The sequence below is a fragment of the Bolinopsis microptera genome, chromosome 12 (assembly GCF_026151205.1).
Source record: "Bolinopsis microptera isolate Bmic1 chromosome 12, MBARI_Bmic_1.0, whole genome shotgun sequence".
NCBI classification, from domain to species: Eukaryota; Metazoa; Ctenophora; class Tentaculata; order Lobata; family Bolinopsidae; genus Bolinopsis; species Bolinopsis microptera.
The window spans coordinates 14878632-14906568 of record NC_087083.1 but is presented as its reverse complement, the minus strand read 5'-3'; the positions used below and the strand labels follow the sequence as shown (position 1 = coordinate 14906568).

Genomic DNA, 27937 nt, shown 5'->3' with positions numbered 1-27937 from the left:
TGAAAATTTTAAAAAGATTTTACAACTATTACATACTTTACATAGTGAACATATTTTACATACTTGACATACTTTACATACTTTACATACTTTACATACTTTACATACTTTACATACTTTACATACTTTACATACTTTACATACTTTACATACTTTACATACTTTACATACTTTACATACTTTACATACTTTACATACTTTACATACTTTACATACTTTACATACTTTACATACTTTACATACTTTACATACTTTACATACTTTACATACTTTACATACTTTACATACTTTACATACTTTACATACTTTACATACTTTACATACTTTACATACTTTACATACTTTACATACTTTACATACTTTACATACTTTACATACTTTACATACTTTACATACTTTACATACTTTACATACTTTACATACTTTACATACTTTACATACTTTACATACTTTACATACTTTACATACTTTACATACTTTACATACTTTACATACTTTACATACTTTACATACTTTACATACTTTACATACTTTACATACTTTACATACTTTACATACTTTACATACTTTACATACTTTACATACTTTACATACTTTACATACTTTACATACTTTACATACTTTACATACTTTACATACTTTACATACTTTACATACTTTACATACTTTACATACTTTACATACTTTACATACTTTACATACTTTACATACTTTACATACTTTACATACTTTACATACTTTACATACTTTACATACTTTACATACTTTACATACTTTACATACTTTACATACTTTACATACTTTACATACTTTACATACTTTACATACTTTACATACTTGCTTCTCCCCCAGGAAATCTTCACCTACATCAACATGATATGGTCAGCTCCACTGCAGATAATCCTAGCTATGTACCTGTTGTACCAGGAGCTGGGAGCTAGCACCTTTGTTGGGATCAGTGTCACTATCATCATGTTACCTTTTAACTCTGTTCTTATGGGCAAGATGCACGGCTTTCAGGTGGGTCACACCACGCGGTATATAATAACGGTTACGTCACGTGATTCTTGTGACGTCACGTGATTCTTGTGACGTTACGTGATTGTTTGTGACGTCACGTGATTGTTTGTGACGTCACGTGATTGTTTGTGACGTCACGTGACATTGTGTGAACACATCACTTCCCTCTTAATGCACGTGTTTACTCCTCAGCGAACTATAATGAAGATAACTGATCAGCGGGTGAAGAAGACAAATGAAGTTTTAGATGGGATAAAAGTTATTAAACTGTACGGTTGGGAGGATTCCTTCCTCAAGGTATTTATCTTCTAGTTTAAACAGAGGAGCTTTCATAAGTCTATTAGAGACACTTACTAAAGACATAATGAAGGAGATATAGCTAGGAAGGGGGGGGGGGGGCCAGGAAGCTCACTAATATTATATCCTCCAAAGTCACGTTATTTTGAAGGTCATCTATTTAAACTTTGTTTAACCCTGATACATTATAAATTTAATTTGGCTACTTTTACTGTAAAGGTTTTTTATAAATGTTTCTCAGTTTTTAAGGGTTTTTTAAACTCAGATTTTTACTTTTGTATAGGGTCATTGTGATATTATCTATTAATGCTTTTCATACAAAGTTATAACGAATTATTCGTGTCGTGCATCCTGGGTTTGGACAGGATATGCCCGCTTAAAATATTTCCATCACGTTACATTACATAATTCTCAATAGATGTAATAGATTTGTAGTGTTGTAATTAGTTACTATATATTGTTTGAATACTATCTCCACTGTATTATATTACAGGAGGTGGACGGTATAAGGTCTCATCTCCACTATATTTCAGGAGGTGGACGGTATAAGGTCTCATCTCCACTATATTTCAGGAGGTGGACGGTATAAGGTCTCATCTCCACTATATTTCAGGAGGTGGACGGTATAAGGTCTCATCTCCACTATATTTCAGGAGGTGGACGGTATAAGGTCTCATCTCCACTGTATTTCAGGAGGTGGACGGTATAAGGTCTCATCTCCACTATATTTCAGGAGGTGGACGGTATAAGGTCTCATCTCCACTATATTTCAGGAGGTGGACGGTATAAGGTCTCATCTCCACTATATTTCAGGAGGTGGACGGTATAAGGTCTCATCTCCACTGTATTACAGGAGGTGGACGGTATAAGGTCTCATCTCCACTATATTTCAGGAGGTGGACGGTATAAGGTCTCAAGAGTTGGGGGCAATGAAGAGTCGCATAAAGTTTGGTATTATCATAACCTTTATGTGGACCTGTTCACCTATACTTGTTAGTATTAAAACTTTTCAATACCATTATATCACAACTAACAAGTACCGTATGTAATACCATTATATCACAACTAACAAGTATGGAATGGAATACCATTATATCACAACTAACAAGTATGGAATGGAATACCATTATATCACAACTAACAAGTATGGAATGGAATACCATTATATCACAACTAACAAGTATGGAATGTAATGAAACACGTGATCTGATCACATGATCTAAAGTAAAGTAAATATCACTGCAGGTGTCTCTCCTATCCTTCCTGTGTTACAGTCTGCTAGGTAACAATCTGACATCAGAGAAGGCTTTTGTTTCTCTCACGCTCTTCAACATTCTCCGCTTTCCTCTAGTTATGTTGCCTAACATGATCACACAACTAATACAGGTTCAGATACTAGTATCTTGTAAAACCAATTATTGAAAATTAAGTTCTAACTTTAAATAATTTAAGTCCACAGATATGTTCTTCCTCGCTAATAACAGCAGATTTATTAAAGAATTTAAAATAAAAACTTATAATAAAAGGTTTGCCATTAAATACAGGCAAGAGTAAGTATAGTTCGTATCAAGACATTCCTGAACCTGACGGAGCTGGAGGAGGATGCTGTTATAAGTGGGGAGGCGGACTCTCCTACTGCTGCACAGATCAAAGGGGGCAAGTTCTCCTGGGACATGAAGGATGAAGTCAACACTGTCACCTTGGATAAGTGAGCAGTCACGTGTTATGTGCAGTCACGTGTTATGTGTAGTCACGTGTTATGTGTAGTCACGTGGTATGTGTAGTCACGTGTTATGTGTAGTCACGTGTTATGTGTAGTCACGTGTTATGTGTAGTCACGTGTTATGTGTAGTCACGTGTTATGTGTAGTCACGTGTTATGTGTAGTCACGTGTTATGTGTAGTCACGTGTTATGTGCAGTCACGTGTTATGTGTAGTCACGTGTTATGTGTAGTCACGTGGTATGTGTAGTCACGTGTTATGTGTAGTCACGTGTTATGTGTAGTCACGTGTTATGTGTAGTCACGTGTTATGTGTAGTCACGTGTTATGTGTAGTCACGTGTTATGTGTAGTCACGTGTTATGTGTAGTCACGTGTTATGTGTAGTCACGTGTTATGTGTAGTCACGTGTTATGTGTAGTCACGTGTTATGTGTAGTCACGTGTTATATGTAGTCACGTGTTATGTGTAGTCACGTGTTATATGTGTATTATGTTTATGTTGTGTCGTCTTGGTCGTAATTATATAGTTGAAGTTTCATATAAGTTACTAATCAAATCCTACAATCTCAGTATAAACGTTACAATCCCGCGGGGGAAACTAGTAGCTATAGTGGGAGCTGTAGGATCCGGCAAATCTTCCCTGGTTTCAGCCATGTTGGGAGAAATGGACAAAATGGAGGGTGAAGTCTACTTGAATGTGAGTTATTAACGGACTGTAAGCCACGTACCCCAAATATCTTGGGTTATTATAATGTTCCCTATTGGCAGGGTTCAGTAAGCTACGTACCCCAAGTATCCTGGGTTATTATAATGTTCCCTATTGGCAGGGTTCAGTTAGCTACGTACCCCAAGTATCCTGGGTTATTATAATGTTCCCTATTGGCAGGGTTCAGTTAGCTACGTACCCCAAGTTTCCTGGGTTAATATAAAGTTCCCTATTGGCAGGGTTCAGTTAGCTACGTACCCCAAGTATCCTGGGTTATTATAATGTTCCCTATTGGCAGGGTTCAGTTAGCTACGTACCCCAAGTTTCCTGGGTTATTATAATGTTCCCTATTGGCAGGGTTCAGTTAGCTACGTACCCCAAGTATCCTGGGTTATTATAATGTTCCCTATTGGCAGGGTTCAGTAAGCTACGTACCCCAAGTATCCTGGGTTATTATAATGTTCCCTATTGGCAGGGTTCAGTTAGCTACGTACCCCAAGTATCCTGGGTTATTATAATGTTCCCTATTGGCAGGGTTCAGTTAGCTACGTACCCCAAGTATCCTGGGTTATTATAATGTTCCCTATTGGCAGGGTTCAGTTAGCTACGTACCCCAAGTATCCTGGGTTATTATAATGTTCCCTATTGGCAGGGTTCAGTTAGCTACGTACCCCAAGTATCCTGGGTTATTATAATGTTCCCTATTGGCAGGGTTCAGTAAGCTACGTACCCCAAGTATCCTGGGTTATTCTAATGTTCCCTATTGGCAGGGTTCAGTTAGCTACGTACCCCAAATATCCTGGGTTATTATAATGTTCCCTATTGGCAGGGTTCAGTTAGCTACGTACCCCAAGTATCCTGGGTTATTATAATGTTCCCTATTGGCAGGGTTCAGTTAGCTACGTACCCCAAATATCCTGGGTTATTATAATGTTCCCTATTGGCAGGGTTCAGTTAGCTACGTACCCCAAGTATCCTGGGTTATTATAATGTTCCCTATTGGCAGGGTTCAGTTAGCTACGTACCCCAAGTATCCTGGGTTATTATAATGTTCCCTATTGGCAGGGTTCAGTTAGCTACGTACCCCAAGTATCCTGGGTTATTATAATGTTCCCTATTGGCAGGGTTCAGTTAGCTACGTACCCCAAGTATCCTGGGTTATTATAATGTTCCCTATTGGCAGGGTTCAGTTAGCTACGTACCCCAAGTATCCTGGGTTATTATAATGTTCCCTATTGGCAGGGTTCAGTTAGCTACGTACCCCAAGTATCCTGGGTTATTATAATGTTCCCTATTGGCAGGGTTCAGTTAGCTACGTACCCCAAGTATCCTGGGTTATTATAATGTTCCCTATTGGCAGGGTTCAGTTAGCTACGTACCCCAAGTATCCTGGGTTATTATAATGTTCCCTATTGGCAGGGTTCAGTAAGCTACGTACCCCAAGTATCCTGGGTTATTATAATGTTCCCTATTGGCAGGGTTCAGTAAGCTACGTACCCCAAGTATCCTGGGTTATTATAATGTTCCTTATTGGCAGTGTTCAGTTAGCTACGTACCCCAAGTATCCTGGGTTATTATAATGTTCCCTATTGGCAGGGTTCAGTAAGCTACGTACCCCAAGTATCCTGGGTTATTATAATGTTCCCTATTGGCAGGGTTCAGTAAGCTACGTACCCCAAATATCCTGGGTTATTATAATGTTCCCTATTGGCAGGGTTCAGTTAGCTACGCACCCCAAGTATCCTGGGTTATTATAATGTTCCCTATTGGCAGGGTTCAGTAAGCTACGTATTCCAAGTATCCTGGGTTATTATAATGTTCCCTATTGGCAGGGTTCAGTAAGCTACGTACCCCAAGTATCCTGGGTTATTATAATGTTCCCTATTGGCAGGGTTGAGTAAGCTACGTACCCCAAATATCCTGGGTTATTATAATGTTCCCTATTGGCAGGGTTCAGTAAGCTACGTACCTCAAATATCATGGGTTATTATAATGTTCCCTATTGGCAGGGTCAGTAAGCTACGTACCCCAAGTATCCTGGGTTATTATAATGTTCCCTATTGGCAGGGTTCAGTAAGCTACGTACCCCAAGTATCCTGGGTTATTATAATGTTCCCTATTGGCAGGGTTCAGTAAGCTACGTACCCCAAGTATCCTGGGTTATTATAATGTTCCTTATTGGCAGTGTTCAGTTAGCTACGTACCCCAAGTATCCTGGGTTATTATAATGTTCCCTATTGGCAGGGTTCAGTAAGCTACGTACCCCAAGTATCCTGGGTTATTATAATGTTCCCTATTGGCAGGGTTCAGTAAGCTACGTACCCCAAATATCCTGGGTTATTATAATGTTCCCTATTGGCAGGGTTCAGTTAGCTACGCACCCCAAGTATCCTGGGTTATTATAATGTTCCCTATTGGCAGGGTTCAGTAAGCTACGTATTCCAAGTATCCTGGGTTATTATAATGTTCCCTATTGGCAGGGTTCAGTAAGCTACGTACCCCAAGTATCCTGGGTTATTATAATGTTCCCTATTGGCAGGGTTGAGTAAGCTACGTACCCCAAATATCCTGGGTTATTATAATGTTCCCTATTGGCAGGGTTCAGTAAGCTACGTACCTCAAATATCATGGGTTATTATAATGTTCCCTATTGGCAGGGTCAGTAAGCTACGTACCCCAAGTATCCTGGGTTATTATAATGTTCCCTATTGGCAGGGTTCAGTAAGCTACGTACCCCAAGTATCCTGGGTTATTATAATGTTCCCTATTGGCAGGGTTCAGTAAGCTACGTACCCCAAGTATCCTGGGTTATTATAATGTTCCCTATTGGCAGGGTTCAGTAAGCTACGTACCCCAAGTATCCTGGGTTATTATAATGTTCCCTATCGGCAGGGTTCAGTTAGCTACGTACCCCAAGTATCCTGGGTTATTATAATGTTCCCTATTGGCAGGGTTCAGTAAGCTACGTACCCCAAGTATCCTGGGTTATTATAATGTTCCCTATTGGCAGGGTTCAGTTAGCTACGTACCCCAAGTATCCTGGGTTATTATAATGTTCCCTATTGGCAGGGTTCAGTTAGCTACGTACCCCAAGTATCCTGGGTTATTATAATGTTCCCTATTGGCAGGGTTCAGTTAGCTACGTACCCCAAGTATCCTGGGTTATTATAATGTTCCCTATTGGCAGGGTTCAGTAAGCTACGTACCCCAAATATCCTGGGTTATTATAATGTTCCCTATTGGCAGGGTCAGTAAGCTACGTACCCCAAATATCCTGGGTTATTATAATGTTCCCTATTGGCAGGGTTCAGTAAGCTACGTACCCCAAATATCCTGGGTTATTATAATGTTCCCTATTGGCAGGGTTCAGTAAGATACGTACCCCAAATATCCTGGGTAATTATAATGTTCCCTATTGGCAGGGTTCAGTTAGCTACGTACCCCAAATATCCTGGGTTATTATAATGTTCCCTATTGGCAGGGTTCAGTAAGCTACGTACCCCAAGTATCCTGGGTTCTAAACGACTCCCTAAAAAACAACATCCTATTTGGGGCTCCTTGGAACAAGTGTTATTACAAGGAAGTAATAACGAGCTGTGCCCTGGAGACTGACCTTCAGATACTTCCTAATGGAGACAATACTGAGATTGGAGAGAAGGTACTTTATTAAATTATTATTATTATAAATATTATTAATTATTATAACAACAATCCTAAGAACTTTATTGGCAGCTGTCTCAAAAGATAAAACTAAACTTCCATGTAACTCTATCAAGAGCAATGACTGTCAAATCTTCAAAATCTGAAATTGAACACAGAGAACTTTTATTACATTATAACAAAATCATCACGTGACGTCACAAATATCGCGTGACGTTATCTATCAACTATAGAGTACAACAACTTTATAACACTCCTCAACTCGGTGACCACGTGTCGGACACGTGACCACGTGTCCGACAAACTGGTGCTGTACACCCCTCCCCTGTACCATAACCTAACTTGTAGTTATTACATGTATTAGTATTGCCTTATCCTCTAGGGATTAGGAAGTGTAAATATACGCATATTAATTTACAACATCGTATCAGCTATATGGGATGAGAAGTGCACTGTACTACTGCGCAGTTTACTGATTATCATTGTATTCAATACCTCTTCAAAATGAGATGAAACATGATAAGATGTACATTATAGATATTATTAAGTAGATAAAACAAAATGATATAAAACTTAATTAGATTAGTGTTTATAACTGCAATAATTAATTTTGCGACCATTTTTGTAGACTCAGATAACCGTATAAATTGATTAATTGTTCAATATTTGTTCGTGTAATTAAAGCACTGTCCATAAGTAAACGATAACATGATACCTCAATAAAGTGAGAGTAAGATAAGAATGAAATACTACCAAGTTTACTCAAAACGTGCAATACCTACTTCTCTTCTTGAACAAACTTTACAGAGAGATTCTTTAAATTACAGAATGTTTAGATAAATATTTGTCCCGTAATTTACTATCTAATGTGAGCGGCCGTCAGGTTCTTTTTGAACATGACTCTGATTGACCAATCAGATTGCATGATTTCAATATCCAGTACCACCAATGAAATCTCAGAACTACAGTCCCCACACTCACCCAAGCTTATACATACCTCATATACATACCTCTTATACATACCTCTTATACATACCTGTGTCCTGTTATACATACCTCTCCACACAGGGCATTAACCTGAGCGGTGGACAGAAGCAGCGCGTCTCACTTGCACGTGCAATATACAACAAGAATGATATCTACATATTCGACGATCCTTTATCTGCTGTTGACGCGCACGTGGGAAAACATCTCTTTGAAAAAGTTATCGGACCTAACGGAATGATAAATAATAAGGTTAGTCTTTATTCTTAGTATCTTGATGTCGCGTTACTTATTTTCTTAGGGGGGATAGAATTACTGCATGAACTAATTAATCAATAGTAGTATTATGATATTCCTGACAACTTATTTTTGGAGTGTCTTTGAATTGCAACTTGAAATATTATTTTAAAATTTAGAAAATATTCGTTATAGTTAATTTAAGAACACTAAATTATGAACCAATCTGTATTTGATAACGTATCATAACATTCCCACCCAGACGAGGATTTTAGTAACGCACAAGTTATCAGTCCTGCCGGAAGTAGATCACGTGGTATTGCTGAAGGATGGGCAGGTTCTAGAACAAGGTTAACATTTAGTAGTTTATACTAAAACTATAAAGTAATAGTAGTTTATACTAAAACTATAAAGTTATAGTAGTTTATACCAAAACTATAAAGTTATAGTAGTTTATACTAAAACTATAAAGTAATAGTAGTTTATACTAAAACTATAAAGTTATAGTAGTTTATACCAAAACTATAAAGTTATAGTAGTTTATACTAAAACTATAAAGTTATAGTAGTTTATACTTAAACTATAAAGTTATAGAAGTTTATACTAAAACTATAAAGTTATAGTAGTTTATACTAAAACTATAAAGTTATAGTAGTTTATACTAAAACTATAAAGTTATAGTAGTTTATACTAAAACTATAAAGTTAATATAGTAGTTTATACTAAAACTATAAAGTTATAGTAGTTTATACTAAAACTATAAAGTTATAGTAGTTTATACTAAAACTATAAAGTTATAGTAGTTTATACTAAAACTATAAAGTTATAGTAGTTTATACTAAAACTATAAAGTTATAGTAGTTTATACCAAAACTATAAAGTTATAGTAGTTTATACTAAAACTATAAAGTTATAGTAGTTTATACCAAAACTATAAAGTTATTGTAGTTTATACTGGCTTTCAGAATAGGAACACAGGTGATATGAGTAAGCGTATCACGTAATGCTGTAATGTTATATTACAGCACACGTTTTCCATGTTGAGATTATATTGTTTATAATAAGATGTAACTAATAATATGTAACTAATAATATGTAACTAATAATATGTAACTAATAATATGTAACTAATAATATGTAACTAATAATATGTAACTAATAATATGTAACTAATAATATGTAACTAATAATATGTAACTAATAATATGTAACTAATAATATGTAACTAATAATATGTAACTAATAATATGTAACTAATAATATGTAACTAATAATATGTAACTAATAATATGTAACTAATAATATGTAACTAATAATATGTAACTAATAATATGTAACTAATAATATGTAACTAATAATATGTAACTAATAATATGTAACTAATAATATGTAACTAATAATATGTAACTAATAATATGTAACTAATAATATGTAACTAATAATATGTAACTAATGATATGTAACTAATAATATGTAACTAATAATATGTAACTAATAATATGGAACTATAGGAACATATAACGATCTCATGGGTAAAGACAGCGAGCTACACAGGCTAGTGTCCTCCTACGAACCCGACCAGGACACCAACACAGACAGTAAGTCAATTAATTAATTAGTTAATCGGATTGTAATTACATAGCTGATTGTATTAGTAAAGCTTATTAGAAATAATGTAAGCTATAAGTCGGAAAATTTAACAGATGAAATTTAGAAACTAATAATAGTTAGTTAATGATAGTTGAAACATTGGTTACGTGAAGAATGGGGCTTTACTTCTGAGATTATAAACTATAAAGTACTATCTTTAGAACAGAAAGTTGATAATTCAGAATATGAAAATTTTAAGGTATAATATGTTGCTTCATAAGTTGTATATAAATATGGCTATTCTGCACAATTTGTCACTGAAAGTCCTGTTAAGTTATGTGTGTTGAACAGATTAGGTGTATAGCCCCTTAAACCCACAAAACCTTCATTGTATGTGATGCCTGCCCTTAAACCCACAAAACCTTCATTGTATGTGATGCCTGCCCTTAAACCCACAAAACATTCATTGTATGTGATGCATGCCCTTAAACCCACAAAACATTTATTGTATGTGATGCATGCCCTTAAACCCACAAAACCTTCATTGTATGTGATGCATGCCCTTAAACCCACAAAACCTTCATTGTATATGTGATGCCTGCCCTTAAACCCACAAAACCTTCATTGTATGTGATGCCTGCCACCTTAGTCCGCATCTTTGTGTGTTTTACAGAGCCGGAAATGAGATGATCTGTTAACTAGCACGTACTATAATAGCTACTCTTACGTCATAATACGTCATAATACGTCATAGCTACTACGTCATGCTCTCCTAATAACATCACTGCATTTTTGAAAAAGGTTTCAGTAACTCAATCAAACCATCATTAGTTATGACTTGCTGTATAAGCTGCTATTAAATACATGTACCTACAGAGATTCTAGCTATATTTAATTTGTGAGTTGCACAGATGGATACCGTACAATGTCAGACACAGCCGACACTAATTCAACCAATTTCACTCTTTCAGTGTGCATTATATACACCGCACATTGTACATTATACCTTTATACACTGTAGCACTGTACACACCGCACATTATACATTATACAATGTATACACCGCACATTGTACACAGTACACCGTACTTTCCGCACTTTACACAGTATGCATTGTTCAGTATACATTATATACAGTGCACACCACACAATCCACATTATACACAATACACAATGTACAAGGTACATTATACACAATACACATTGTACTATGTACATTATACACAGTACACATTGTACAATGTACTTGAAAGCAAAGTACATTATACACTGACTTCTACAGCGACTCGTGCTACAGCCATTATTCTGCATAACACGTAGTTACAGTAAAACCCCGATTTACCGTGGAGTTTGGGAAAAAGGAAACACGAGACTGTATAGTTGTTTGTCTGTTTGTTTGTTTATAGAACCCGTCCCCAATCTCATATTGGAAAAATGACTAAACTCAATTCTGAGTGTGAATACGGGTGGTACCTGCAAGTGTGGTACCTGCAAGTGTGGTACCTGCAAGTGTGGTACCTGCAAGTGTGGTACCTACAAGTGTGGTACCTGCAAGTGTGGTACCTGCAAGTGTGGTACCTGCAAGTGTGGTACCTGCAAGTGTGGTACCTGCAAGTGTGGTACCTGCAAGTGTGGTACCTGCAAGTGTGGTACCTGCAAGTGTGGTACCTGCAAGTGTGGTACCTACAAGTGTGGTACCTGCAAGTGTGGTACCTGCAAGTGTGGTACCTGCAAGTGTGGTACCTGCAAGTGTGGTACCTACAAGTGTGGTACCTGCAAGTGTGGTACCTGCAAGTGTGGTACCTGCAAGTGTGGTACCTGCAAGTGTGGTACCTGCAAGTGTGGTACCTGCAAGTGTGGTACCTGCAAGTGTGGTACCTGCAAGTGTGGTACCTGCAAGTGTGGTACCTGCAAATGTGGTACCTGCAAGTGTGGTACCTACAAGTGTGGTACCTGCAAGTGTGGTACCTACAAGTGTGGTACCTGCAAGTGTGGTACCTGCAAGTTTGGTACCTGCAAGTGTGGTTAGTGGTACCTGCAAGTTTGGTACCTGCAAGTGTGGTACCTGCAAGTGTGGTACCTGCAAGTGTGGTACCTGCAAGTGTGGTACCTGCAAGTGTGGTACCTGCAAGTGTGGTACCTGCAAGTGTGGTACCTGCAAGTGTGGTACCTGCAAGTGTGGTACCTGCAAATGTGGTACCTGCAAGTGTGGTACCTACAAGTGTGGTACCTGCAAGTGTGGTACCTACAAGTGTGGTACCTGCAAGTGTGGTACCTGCAAGTGTGGTACCTGCAAGTGTGGTTAGTGGTACCTGCAAGTTTGGTACCTGCAAGTGTGGTTAGTGGTACCTGCAAGTTTGGTACCTGCAAGTGTGGTACCTGCAAGTGTGGTACCTGCAAAGTGCAAGTGTGGTACCTGCAAGTGTGGTACCTACAAGTGTGGTACCTGCAAGTGTGGTACCTGCAAGTGTGGTACCTACAAGTGTGGTACCTGCAAGTGTGGTACCTGAAGACTGTAATTACCAGCCCTCTGAATCCTATCCCTTATTTGTGTAGACGAGAACCATATTATAAGATTATATAGTAGAGGGTGCTACAAGGTGCTACAACAAGACTAAGTACAGACTAAATACAGACTAAATACAGTAGGTAGCTACCAGTAAGGTACACCATTGTATCCTTGTGTGTACACCACTGTATCCTTGTGTGTACACCACTGTTTTGTGGTGTTTGTTACAAGCTAATTAAGTGTCATACTAACTGATTTTAATAAAGTCGTATGAAGACATATACCCGAGTCAATAATGTGACCTATGGGTACACAGGAAATAAATATTCAGAAAATGTTTAATTAACATAACTTATTCCATTCAAAAACAAAGCCGACTCTCAAGCGGAACCAAGCTAAATTAATTGATTAAGAAGTGGGTCAATGTTTTCGCTGAAAGAGTAAAAGTATTGACATGATACTACTACTACTACTGACATGATGAACCCTTTGCAGAGGAAGACACGTCAGACTCAGAGTTAGGAGATATGTCACGTGACGAGAATACAGTGAGACGCAGGAAGAGCACTGCACGTTCTAGAAAAGGTATGTTACACTAATTAAAGGTATGTTATACTAATAAAAGGTATGTTACACTAATAAAAGGTATGTTACACTAATTAAAGGTATGTTACACTAGTAAAAGGTATGTTACACTAATAAAAGGTATGTTACACTAATAAAAGGTATGTTACACTAATAAAAGGTATGTTACACTAGTTAAAGGTATGTTACACTAGTAAAAGGTATGTTACACTAATTAAAGGTATGTTACACTAGTAAAAGGTATGTTACACTAGTAAAAGGTATGTTACACTAGTAAAAGGTATGTTACACTAGTAAAAGGTATATTACACTAGTAAAAGGTATGTTACACTAGTAAAAGGTATGTTACACTAAAAAAAGGTATGTTACACTAATAAAAGGTATGTTACACTAGCAAAAGGTATGTTACACTAGTAAAAGGTATGTTACACTAGTAAAAGGTATGTTACACTAGTAAAAGGTATGTTACACTAGTAAAAGGTATGCTACACTATTAAAAGGTATGTTACACTAATAAAAGGTATGTTACACTAATAAAAAGTATGTTACACTAGTAAAGGGTATGTTACACTAGTAAAAGGTATGTTACACTAGTAAAAGGTATGTTACACTAATAAAAGGTATGTTACACTAGTAAAAGGTATATTACACTAGTAAAAGGTATGTTACACTAATAAAAGGTATGTTACACTAATAAAAGGTATGTTACACTAGTAAAAGGTATGTTACACTAATCAAAGGTATGTTACACTAATAAAAGGTATGTTACACTAATAAAAGGTATGTTACACTAGTAAAAGGTATGTTACACTAATAAAAGGTATGTTACACTAATAAAAGGTATGTTACACTAATAAAAGGTATGTTACACTAATAAAAGGTATGTTACACTAGTAAAAGGTATGTTACACTAATAAAAGGTATGTTACACTAATAAAAGGTATGTTACACTAATAAAAGGTATGTTACACTAGTAAAGGGTATGTTACACTAGTAAAAGGTATGTTACACTAGTAAAAGGTATGTTACACTAGAAAAGGTATGTTACACTAGTAAAAGGTATGTTACACTAGTCAAAGGTATGTTACACTAGTAAAAGGTATGTTACACTAGTAAAAGGTATGTTACACTAATATAAGGTATGTTTCACTAGTAAAAGGTATGTTACACTAATAAAAGGTATGTTACACTAGTAAAAGGTATGTTACACTAATAAAAGGTATGTTACACTAATAAAAGGTATGTTACACTAATAAAAGGTATGTTACACTAGTAAAAGGTATGTTACACTAATAAAAGGTATGTTACACTAATAAAAGGTATGTTACACTAATAAAAGGTATGTTACACTAATAAAAGGTATGTTACACTAGTAAAGGGTATGTTACACTAGTAAAAGGTATGTTACACTAGTAAAAGGTATGTTACACTAATAAAAGGTATGTTACACTAGTAAAAGGTATATTACACTAGTAAAAGGTATGTTACACTAATAAAAGGTATGTTACACTAGTAAAAGGTATGTTACACTAGTAAAAGGTATGTTACACTAATCAAAGGTATGTTACACTAATAAAAGGTATGTTACACTAATAAAAGGTATGTTACACTAGTAGAAGGTATGTTACACTAATAAAAGGTATGTTACACTAATAAAAGGTATGTTACACTAATAAAAGGTATGTTACACTAATAAAAGGTATGTTACACTAGTAAAAGGTATGTTACACTAATAAAAGGTATGTTACACTAATAAAAGGTATGTTACACTAATAAAAGGTATATTACACTAGTAAAAGGTATGTTACACTAATAAAAGGTATGTTACACTAGTAAAAGGTATGTTACACTAGTAAAAGGTATGTTACACTAGTAAAAGGTATGTTACACTAGTCAAAGGTATGTTACACTAGTAAAAGGTATGTTACACTAGTCAAAGGTATGTTACACTAGTAAAAGGTATGTTACACTAGTAAAAGGTATGTTACACTAGTAAAAGGTATGTTACATTAGTAAAAGGTATGTTACACTAATAAAAGGTATGTTACACTAGTAAAGGGTATGTTACACTAGTAAAAGGTATGTTACACTAGTAAAAGGTATGTTACACTAATAAAAGGTATGTTACACTAGTAAAAGGTATATTACACTAGTAAAAGGTATGTTACACTAATAAAAGGTATGTTACACTAATAAAAGGTATGTTACACTAGTAAAAGGTATGTTACACTAATCAAAGGTATGTTACACTAATAAAAGGTATGTTACACTAATAAAAGGTATGTTACACTAGTAAAAGGTATGTTACATTAGTAAAAGGTATGTTACACTAATAAAAGGTATGTTACACTAATAAAAGGTATGTTACACTAATAAAAGGTATGTTACACTAATAAAAGGTATATTACACTAGTAAAAGGTATGTTACACTAATAAAAGGTATGTTACACTAGTAAAAGGTATGTTACACTAATAAAAGGTATGTTACACTAATAAAAGGTATGTTACACTAGTAAAGGGTATGTTACACTAATAAAAGGTATGTTACACTAATAAAAGGTATGTTACACTAATAAAAGGTATGTTACACTAGTAAAAGGTATATTACACTAGTAAAAGGTATGTTACACTAATAAAAGGTATGTTACACTAGTATAAGGTATGTTACACTAGTAAAAGGTATGTTACACTAATCAAAGGTATGTTACACTAATAAAAGGTATGTTACACTAATAAAAGGTATGTTACACTAGTAAAAGGTATGTTACATAAGTAAAAGGTATGTTACACTAGTAAAAGGTATGTTACACTAATAAAAGGTATGTTACACTAATAAAAGGTATATTACACTAGTAAAAGGTATGTTACACTAATAAAAGGTATGTTACACTAATAAAAGGTATGTTACACTAGTAAAAGGTATGTTACACTAATAAAAGGTATGTTACACTAATAAAAGGTATGTTACACTAATAAAAGGTATGTTACACTAATAAAAGGTATGTTACACTAGTAAAAGGTATGTTACACTAATAAAAGGTATGTTACACTAATAAAAGGTATGTTACACTAATAAAAGGTATGTTACACTAGTAAAGGGTATGTTACACTAGTAAAAGGTATTTTACACTAGTAAAAGGTATGTTACACTAATAAAAGGTATGTTACACTAGTAAAAGGTATATTACACTAGTAAAAGGTATGTTACACTAATAAAAGGTATGTTACACTAGTAAAAGGTATGTTACACTAGTAAAAGGTATGTTACACTAATCAAAGGTATGTTACACTAATCAAAGGTATGTTACACTAATAAAAGGTATGTTACACTAATAAAAGGTATGTTACACTAGTAAAAGGTATGTTACATTAGTAAAAGGTATGTTACACTAGTAAAAGGTATGTTACACTAATAAAAGGTATGTTACACTAATAAAAGGTATATTACACTAGTAAAAGGTATGTTACACTAATAAAAGGTATGTTACACTAGTAAAAGGTATGTTACACTAGTAAAAGGTATGTTACACTAGTAAAAGGTATGTTACACTAGTCAAAGGTATGTTACACTAGTAAAAGGTATGTTACACTAGTCAAAGGTATGTTACACTAGTAAAAGGTATGTTACACTAGTAAAAGGTATGTTACACTAGTAAAAGGTATGTTACATTAGTAAAAGGTATGTTACACTAGTAAAAGGTATGTTACACTAATAAAAGGTATGTTACACTAATAAAAGGTATATTACACTAGTAAAAGGTATGTTACACTAATAAAAGGTATGTTACACTAGTAAAAGGTATGTTACACTAGTAAAAGGTATGTTACACTAGTAAAAGGTATGTTACACTAGTCAAAGGTATGTTACACTAGTAAAAGGTATGTTACACTAGTAAAAGGTATGTTACACTAATAAAAGGTATGTTACACTAATAAAAGGTATATTACACTAGTAAAAGGTATGTTACACTAATAAAAGGTATGTTACACTAGTAAAAGGTATGTTACACTAGTAAAAGGTATGTTACACTAGTAAAAGGTATGTTACACTAGTCAAAGGTATGTTACACTAGTAAAAGGTATGTTACACTAGTAAAAGGTATGTTACACTAGTAAAAGGTATGTTACACTAGAAAAGGTATGTTACACGTCTAGTAAAAGGTATGTTACACTAGTAAAAGGTATGTTACACTAGAAAAGGTATGTTACACGTCTAGTAAAAGGTATGTTACACTAGTAAAAGGTATATGACACATATATGTAAAATGTGTACATTGTAATAGATATAAAACTTGCTAATCCCCATTAAATATCTCCTATTAAATATTAATCAGAAAGTGAAACGTGCTCCATAAAAGGGAATAATACGGGCGGGAAGGATGAGAAGCTTATAACTGAGGAAACAGTAGAGAAAGGAAAAGTGAGTCCCATCTATACTACTATACTACTATACTGTTATACTATACTACTATACTGTTATACTATACTACTATACTGTTATACTATACTACTATACTGTTATACTATACTACTATACTGTTATACTATACTACTATACTGTTATACTATACTACTATACTGTTATATTATAATGCTATACTGTTATACTATACTACTATACTGTTATACTATACTACTATACTGTTATACTATACTACTATACTGTTATACTGTACTACTATACTGTTATACTATACTACTATGTTATACTATACTACTATACTGTTATACTATACTACTATACTGTTATACTATACTACTATACTGTTATACTATACTACTATACTGTTATACTATACTACTATACTGTTATACTATACTACTATACTGTTACTATTACTGTTATACTATACTACTATACTGTTACTATTACTATTATACTATACTACTATACTGTTACTATTACTGTTATACTATACTACTATACTGTTACTATTACTGTTATACTATACTACTATACTGTTACTATTACTATTATACTATACTACTATACTGTTACTATTACTGTTATACTATACTACTATACTGTTACTATTACTGTTATACTATGCTACTATACTGTTACTATTACTGTTTTAATACTTTCAACAGTACTATATATAGTCGCAGCTTGATGTAATTGGTAATCAACCCAACAAGGTAATTTATATAGTTATAGCTTTACACTGTTGTTAAATAAGAAGTAACAGTGTAATGCTTTTGGACACGAAGGGAAACACACAACGTAAAGCTTGAAATCTTCGTAAAACTACATCATTAGAGCCTCAAATTATTTGTTATATATAACAAATAATTTGAGGCTCTAATGATGTAGTTTTACGAAGATTTCAAGCTTTACGTTGTGTGTTTCCCTTCGTGTCCAAAAGCATTACACTGTTACTTCTTATTTAACAACAGTGTAAAGCTATAACTATATAAATTACCTTGTTGGGTTGATTACCAATTACATCAAGCTGCGATTAGAGTTTTGCGTAAGTTTTAATTTAAATTCCGCAGATATCGTACAAAACGTACATGTTTTAATTTAAATTCCGCAGATATCGTACAAAACGTACATGTTTTAATTTAAATTCCGCAGATATCATACAAAACGTACATGTTTTATAGTAATATTCCGCAGATATCATACAAAACGTACATGTAATATAGTAATATTCCGCAGATATCGTACAAAACGTACATGTAATATAGTAATATTCCGCAGATATCGTACAAAACGTACATGTAATATAGTAATATTCCGCAGATATCGTACAAAACGTACATGTAATATAGTAATATTCCGCAGATATCGTACAAAACGTACATGTAATATAGTAATATTCCGCAGATATCGTACAAAACGTACATGTAATATAGTAATATTCCGCAGATATCGTACAAAACGTACATGTAATATAGTAATATTCCGCAGATATCGTACAAAACGTACATGTAATATAGTAATATTCCGCAGATATCGTACAAAACGTACATGTAATATAGTAATATTCCGCAGATATCGTACAAAACGTACATGTAATATAGTAATATTCCGCAGATATCGTACAAAACGTACATGTAATATAGTAATATTCCGCAGATATCGTACAAAACGTACATGTAATATAGTAATATTCCGCAGATATCGTACAAAACGTACATGTAATATAGTAATATTCCGCAGATATCGTACAAAACGTACATGTAATATAGTAATATTCCGCAGATATCGTACAAAACGTACATGTAATATAGTAATATTCCGCAGATATCGTACAAAACGTACATGTAATATAGTAATATTCCGCAGATATCGTACAAAACGTACATGTAATATAGTAATATTCCGCAGATATCGTACAAAACGTACATGTAATATAGTAATATTCCGCAGATATCGTACAAAACGTACATGTAATATAGTAATATTCCGCAGATATCGTACAAAACGTACATGTAATATAGTAATATTCCGCAGATATCGTACAAAACGTACATGTAATATAGTAATATTCCGCAGATATCGTACAAAACGTACATGTGAATATAGTAATATTCCGCAGATATCGTACAAAACGTACATGTAGATATAGTAATATTCCGCAGATATCGTACAAAACGTACATGTAATATAGTAATATTCCGCAGATATCGTACAAAACGTACATGTAATATAGTAATATTCCGCAGATATCGTACAAAACGTACATGTAATATAGTAATATTCCGCAGATATCGTACAAAACGTACATGTAATATAGTAATATTCCGCAGATATCGTACAAAACGTACATGTAATATAGTAATATTCCGCAGATATCGTACAAAACGTACATGTAATATAGTAATATTCCGCAGATATCGTACAAAACGTACATGTAATATAGTAATATTCCGCAGATATCGTACAAAACGTACATGTAATATAGTAATATTCCGCAGATATCGTACAAAACGTACATGTAATATAGTAATATTCCGCAGATATCGTACAAAACGTACATGTAATATAGTAATATTCCGCAGATATCGTACAAAACGTACATGTAATATAGTAATATTCCGCAGATATCGTACAAAACGTACATGTAATATAGTAATATTCCGCAGATATCGTACAAAACGTACATGTAATATAGTAATATTCCGCAGATATCGTACAAAACGTACATGTAATATAGTAATATTCCGCAGATATCGTACAAAACGTACATGTAATATAGTAATATTCCGCAGATATCGTACAAAACGTACATGTAATATAGTAATATTCCGCAGATATCGTACAAAACGTACATGTAATATAGTAATATTCCGCAGATATCGTACAAAACGTACATGTAATATAGTAATATTCCGCAGATATCGTACAAAACGTACATGTAATATAGTAATATTCCGCAGATATCGTACAAAACGTACATGTAATATAGTAATATTCCGCAGATATCGTACAAAACGTACATGTAATATAGTAATATTCCGCAGATATCGTACAAAACGTACATGTAATATAGTAATATTCCGCAGATATCGTACAAAACGTACATGTAATATAGTAATATTCCGCAGATATCGTACAAAACGTACATGTAATATAGTAATATTCCGCAGATATCGTACAAAACGTACATGTAATATAGTAATATTCCCGCAGATATCGTACAAAACGTACATGTAATATAGTAATATTCCCGCAGATATCGTACAAAACGTACATGTAATATAGTAATATTCCGCAGATATCGTACAAAACGTACATGTAATATAGTAATATTCCGCAGATATCGTACAAAACGTACATGTAATATAGTAATATTCCGCAGATATCGTACAAAAACGTACATGTAATATAGTAATATTCCGCAGATATCGTACAAAACGTACATGTAATATAGTAATATTCCGCAGATATCGTACAAAACGTACATGTAATATAGTAATATTCCGCAGATATCGTACAAAACGTACATGTAATATAGTAATATTCCGCAGATATCGTACAAAACGTACATGTAATATAGTAATATTCCGCAGATATCGTACAAAACGTACATGTAATATAGTAATATTCCGCAGATATCGTACAAAACGTACATGTAATATAGTAATATTCCGCAGATATCGTACAAAACGTACATGTAATATAGTAATATTCCGCAGATATCGTACAAAAACGTACATGTAATATAGTAATATTCCGCAGATATCGTACAAAACGTACATGTAATATAGTAATATTCCGCAGATATCGTACAAAACGTACATGTAATATAGTAATATTCCGCAGATATCGTACAAAACGTACATGTAATATAGTAATATTCCGCAGATATCGTACAAAACGTACATGTAATATAGTAATATTCCGCAGATATCGTACAAAACGTACATGTAATATAGTAATATTCCGCAGATATCGTACAAAACGTACATGTAATATAGTAATATTCCGCAGATATCGTACAAAACGTACATGTAATATAGTAATATTCCGCAGATATCGTACAAAACGTACATGTAATATAGTAATATTCCGCAGATATCGTACAAAACGTACATGTAATATAGTAATATTCCGCAGATATCGTACAAAACGTACATGTAATATAGTAATATTCCGCAGATATCGTACAAAACGTACATGTAATATAGTAATATTCCGCAGATATCGTACAAAACGTACATGTAATATAGTAATATTCCGCAGATATCGTACAAAACGTACATGTAATATAGTAATATTCCGCAGATATCGTACAAAACGTACATGTAATATAGTAATATTCCGCAGATATCGTACAAAACGTACATGTAATATAGTAATATTCCGCAGATATCGTACAAAACGTACATGTAATATAGTAATATTCCGCAGATATCGTACAAAACGTACATGTAATATAGTAATATTCCGCAGATATCGTACAAAACGTACATGTAATATAGTAATATTCCGCAGATATCGTACAAAACGTACATGTAATATAGTAATATTCCGCAGATATCGTACAAAACGTACATGTAATATAGTAACATTCCGCAGATATCGTACAAAACGTACATGTAATATAGTAACATTCCGCAGATATCGTACAAACGTACATGTAATATAGTAACATTCCGCAGATATCGTACAAAACGTACATGTAATATAGTAACATTCCGCAGATATCGTACAAAACGTACATGTAATATAGTAATATTCCGCAGATATCGTACAAAACGTACATGTAATATAGTAATATTCCGCAGATATCGTACAAAACGTACATGTAATATAGTAATATTCCGCAGATATCGTACAAAACGTACATGTAATATAGTAATATTCCGCAGATATCGTACAAACGTACATGTAATATAGTAATATTCCGCAGATATCGTACAAAACGTACATGTAATATAGTAATATTCCGCAGATATCGTACAAAAACGTACATGTAATATAGTAATATTCCGCAGATATCGTACAAAACGTACATGTAATATAGTAATATTCCGCAGATATCGTACAAAACGTACATGTAATATAGTAATATTCCGCAGATATCGTACAAAACGTACATGTAATATAGTAATATTCCGCAGATATCGTACAAAACGTACATGTAATATAGTAATATTCCGCAGATATCGTACAAAACGTACATGTAATATAGTAATATTCCGCAGATATCGTACAAAACGTACATGTAATATAGTAATATTCCGCAGATATCGTACAAAACGTACATGTAATATAGTAATATTCCGCAGATATCGTACAAAACGTACATGTAATATAGTAATATTCCGCAGATATCGTACAAAAACGTACATGTAATATAGTAATATTCCGCAGATATCGTACAAAACGTACATGTAATATAGGAATATTCCGCAGATATCGTACAAAACGTACATGTAATATAGTAATATTCCGCAGATATCGTCAAAACGTACATGTAATATAGTAATATTCCGCACGATATCGTACAAAACGTACATGTAATATAGTAATATTCCGCAGATATCGTACAAAAACGTACATGTAATATAGTAATTTTCCGCAGATATCGTACAAAAAGTACATGTAATAGTAGTAATATTCGCAGATATCGTACAAAACGTACATGTAATATAGTAATATTCCGCAGATATCGTACAAAACGTACATGTAATATAGTAATATTCCGCAGATATCGTACAAAACGTACATGTAATATAGTAATATTCCGCAGATATCGTACAAACGTACATGTAATATAGTAATATTCCGCAGATATCGTACAAAACGTACATGTAATATAGTAATATTCCGCAGATATCGTACAAAACGTACATGTAATATAGTAATATTCCGCAGATATCGTACAAAACGTACATGTAATATAGTATATTCCGCAGATATCGTACAAAACGTACATGTAATATAGTAATATTCCGCAGATATCGTACAAAACGTACATGTAATATAGTAATATTCCGCAGATATCGTACAAAACGTACATGTAATATAGTAATATTCCGCAGATATCGTACAAAACGTACATGTAATATAGTAATATTCCGCAGATATCGTACAAAACGTACATGTAATATAGTAATATTCCGCAGATATCGTACAAAACGTACATGTATATAGTAATATTCCGCAGATATCGTACAAAACGTACATGTAATATAGTAATATTCCGCAGATATCGTACAAAACGTACATGTAATATAGTAATATTCCGCAGATATCGTACAAAACGTACATGTAATATAGTAATATTCCGCAGATATCGTACAAAACGTGCATGTAATATAGTAATATTCCGCAGATATCGTACAAAACGTACATGTAATATAGTAATATTCCGCAGATATCGTACAAAACGTACATGTAATATAGTAATATTCCGCAGATATCGTACAAAACGTACATGTAATATAGTAATATTCCGCAGATATCGTACAAAACGTACATGTAATATAGTAATATTCCGCAGATATCGTACAAAACGTACATGTAATATAGTAATATTCCGCAGATATCGTACAAAACGTACATGTAATATAGTAATATTCCGCAGATATCGTACAAAACGTACATGTAATATAGTAATATTCCGCAGATATCGTACAAAACGTACATGTAATATAGTAATATTCCGCAGATATCGTACAAAACGTACATGTAATATAGTAATATTCCGCAGATATCGTACAAAACGTACATGTAATATAGTAATATTCCGCAGATATCGTACAAAACGTACATGTAATATAGTAATATTCCGCAGATATCGTACAAAACGTACATGTAATATAGTAATATTCCGCAGATATCGTACAAAACGTACATGTAATATAGTAATATTCCGCAGATATCGTACAAAACGTACGTGAACTACTTGAACTACATGGGAATTACTTACGGGGCCAGTAAGTTATTCTACAAATTTTAATTTTATTACTGAATGTAAGTTTTACTTTTACATTAATTATCTATCGGAAATTGGAGGTATCACAAGCTTGAAGCTTGCAAATAACGCCATTTTGTATTTTGTACGATATTGATATAATATTAATTCCTACTTTTAAATTATCGCCCTCACTATAATACGATTATAGCTGAATTTTTGGTAAATATCTAAATTAAATTCAATTCACAGTTGAAATGCTACATTGCCACTGCTATACATATTATTAAATTACTGCTACATGATATATGATATAGGGTTCTTAAGCTGGTATATTACTATTTGCTCAATTTCGCACATGATATTGTCACATGTTGAGATATTGTCACATGTTGAGATATTGTCACATGTTGAGATATTGTCACATGTTGAGATATTGTCACATGTTGAGATATTGTCACATGTTGAGATATTGTCACATTTTGAGATATTGTCACATGTTGAGATATTGTCACATGTTGAGATATTGTCACATGTTGAGATATTGTCACATGTTGAGATATTGTCACATTTTGAGATATTGTCACATTTTGAGATATTGTCACATTTTGAGATATTGTCACATGTTGAAATATTGTAACATGTTGAGATATTATTGTCACAATATACTCTTGTCACATGTGTAATAGCAAATATTCCCCAGTTACACTGGTCTCCTTCATTCTACAGTACGCATCTCAACTTGGCTCTCAACTGTGGTTATCCGAGTGGAGTAACTCTAACGATAACACTGACACAGGTTACTAGTGGGACATTAGTTTTAAACTAATTACAACACTGTATATATATATACTACAAATCTATTTAATTACATTTATTAAGGATATTATATAACAACACAACAAATCTATTACATTTATTGAGAATTATGTGATGTAACGTGATGGAAATATTTTAAACGGGTCATATCTTGTCCAAACCCAGGATGCATAACATGAAGAATTCGTTGTAACTTTGTATGAAAAGCATTAATAGAGAGTAAATTGATGAGTTACACTGGCACTGTACGATAACGCTGACACAGTTCATTATTGATTTCTCACCCTGTATATGGAGAATTTTAGTTTATAATATTTACTGAATAGATTTGTTTTTTTGAGATGATTTAGTTGTTTGTTGCTGGATATTTTCACGTCACCCTTTAGAACCGCTCTGTCGTGGTTAGTACCTGACACTTGTGTCATTTGCTAACCATATGGGCGGTATAAAAGCACATTATTTCATTTCATTTTATTTCAGATAATAAATTGTTCCTGTACTTGGGTATATACGCTCTTCTGGGTTTACTACAAACTGTTTTCGTGCTGGGCTTTGTTTTTGCAATACTCTACGCTAGTATCATGGCTTCCTCTAAGATACACAGGTCTTTTACAATACATTGTTATTTAATTAATTTAATTGACTGCTGACCTTCTAGTTTGGATCAGATTCCTCATATCAGCTCACATGAAATTCAGTCCAACAGCGTCAAAATGACTGCTGCTCACTCAGTGAGTAGCAGTGAGCAGCAGTGAGCCCCCCCCCCCCCTGGGAACGTATCTTCCTGTTATAGAAGATGATACTTTTCAGATCTATGTTCGAGAGAATACTGAAAGTACCTATGAGCTTCTTTGACACCACACCTTCTGGCAGAATACTTAATCGCTTCTCTAAGGTAGGGCAAGTAATTGGAGAATGGAGATTAATTAATAACATCATTTTCTTAAGAAGCAGGGTGAAAGGGATTGAACGGATTTTAAAGGTGAAGTTTGTCCGAAGTATGGAACAATTTTAAGTATTACTGTCACCAAGATGTAATTAGATCGAACGCAGAAATTAGATCGAACCGGTTCGATCTAGGAATTAGATCGAACGCCGGCGCGAGATACATATTATACAAATACATTGAATTCCGCGCCGGCGTTCGATCTAATTCCTAGATCAAACCGATTCGATCTAATTTCTGCGTTCGATCTAATTACATCTTGGTGACAGTTAGCTGTATGCTTCCTTTAGCTTGATTATCATTAAAAAATTGCTGTAAAGACACCGAATATTTGCTCATATAGTTAAAATCATATTTTAAAAAAACATATTAGTAGTATAAAGTATAAATCGACGAGTGTTCTATAAAGCCAAACTGCAAATTCACAACAGTTTTATTTCAACAGATTAAACCTGGCGTCACTTCAATTACTTTTAACAATTTTTTATGTTCCATATTGTGTCTGTTGGAATGGATATTATATTTTTGATACAGCGGGAGGCAAAATAAACAATAGTTATTTTGGTTGTATGAAAAAGAATCAAGTGATGATATTTGTACCGTTTATAATGTACTTACAGCGTTATTGGATTTGGATTGATTTAGGACGGTGGTTTTAGAATTCTTGCTCCTGCTCTTGCTCCTGGACACTGTATCAAATTGAAGAAACGAAATTGAAGAGAAATATTTCCGACTGATAGTGATTCATTGACATTCTTTAAATTCTAAAACAAATAATTATCAAATTTAACATTGTAACTCACGTGAAACAACATGAAAAATATATTCACAAATTAACTGTTATTATAAATAATGTTATTTAGGGATAATCCACCTCCCCATCAAACATAACAGCACCAGCGCATCCGGGAAAAGAAGTTTAATTTTAAAATAAATCATTTCGTTTAAATTAAAAAATAGATCACACACTTAAGCACAATAGAAACGTAAACAGAACACTGTCACTAAATAATCACATCGCAATAGTACAAACTTCCAAGTAACCATGTTATTTAGTCTTAATACAAACTATCAATGTCTCTCCTTGTCTCATTAAATGCTTTGGTGTTCAGTTTCACCTCTCTAACACTAACGTTCTTCATTGGAATTTACCCTCTTCCTCGCCACCACTTCCTCTTCTTCATCTTCTTTTGGCTCTGATTTCACAACTTCATATGCAGAAGTGCATGTGCTAAAAGACATTAAGCCCCTCGAGCGTGTTCTTGTCGCTGAAGCTCTCGTTCCATCAGATGTTTGTGCCTTTTCCGTTTTCTTGCTCGCTTCACCGGAACGTTTCAAGATTATAACGGTTGCAACCAAACCTGAAGTTATTAGCACAATTATTGTCATCACAGCTATCTTTTTAGGAAATTTCCTTGATTCTTTACCCAGTGCTAAAAATACCGCTGAAGCTACAAACAGAAATAGCAATCCAGATGCAAAGAAGATAA

At 33.8% G+C, this 27937-nt stretch overlaps 3 protein-coding genes across 4 annotated transcripts in view; all 3 read left to right on the top strand.

The window, feature by feature from the left end:
- The window catches only part of LOC134824393 (kinesin-II 95 kDa subunit-like), an 86953-nt gene that overhangs the window by 7347 nt on the left and 51669 nt on the right, over positions 1–27937 (top strand). The window contains exon 1 of one of the 2 annotated variants that reach the window (XM_063836292.1): positions 18590–18609. The exons of the other annotated variant lie outside the window; for it this stretch is intronic. The gene's annotated coding sequence lies outside the window, so the exon portion shown is untranslated. Of the gene's footprint in view, positions 1–18589; positions 18610–27937 lie in introns of those variants that run through there. 2 annotated transcript variants of the gene reach the window in all.
- Positions 918–27937, top strand: LOC134823956 (multidrug resistance-associated protein 1-like). Its single transcript, XM_063835553.1, has 17 exons — positions 918–1020; positions 1213–1317; positions 2211–2309; positions 2563–2703; positions 2862–3025; positions 3610–3736; positions 7227–7403; positions 8474–8641; positions 8889–8976; positions 10138–10224; positions 13221–13310; positions 17645–17730; positions 24647–24704; positions 25386–25481; positions 25982–26105; positions 26312–26396; positions 27854–27937. The coding sequence occupies exons 1-17, from the start codon at positions 973–975 to the stop codon at positions 27935–27937; spliced, it is 1827 nt and encodes a 608-aa protein (XP_063691623.1). The 5' UTR covers positions 918–972.
- LOC134824397 (prefoldin subunit 2-like) overlaps positions 25584–27937 on the top strand; it is a 42579-nt gene continuing 40225 nt past the window's right edge. Inside the window, exon 1 of the mRNA XM_063836300.1 lies at positions 25584–25607. The gene's annotated coding sequence lies outside the window, so the exon portion shown is untranslated. The remainder of the gene's footprint in view (positions 25608–27937) is intronic.

Coding starts and splice junctions, on each gene's coding strand:
- LOC134823956 (XM_063835553.1), top strand. CDS start 973: ATGTTACCTTTTAACTCTGTTCTTATGGGCAAGATGCACGGCTTTCAG. Junction 10,225..13,220: donor CCAGGACACCAACACAGACA/GTAAGTCAATTA, acceptor AACCCTTTGCAG/AGGAAGACACGTCAGACTCA. Junction 26,397..27,853: donor TACTTAATCGCTTCTCTAAG/GTAGGGCAAGTA, acceptor CTATCTTTTTAG/GAAATTTCCTTGATTCTTTA.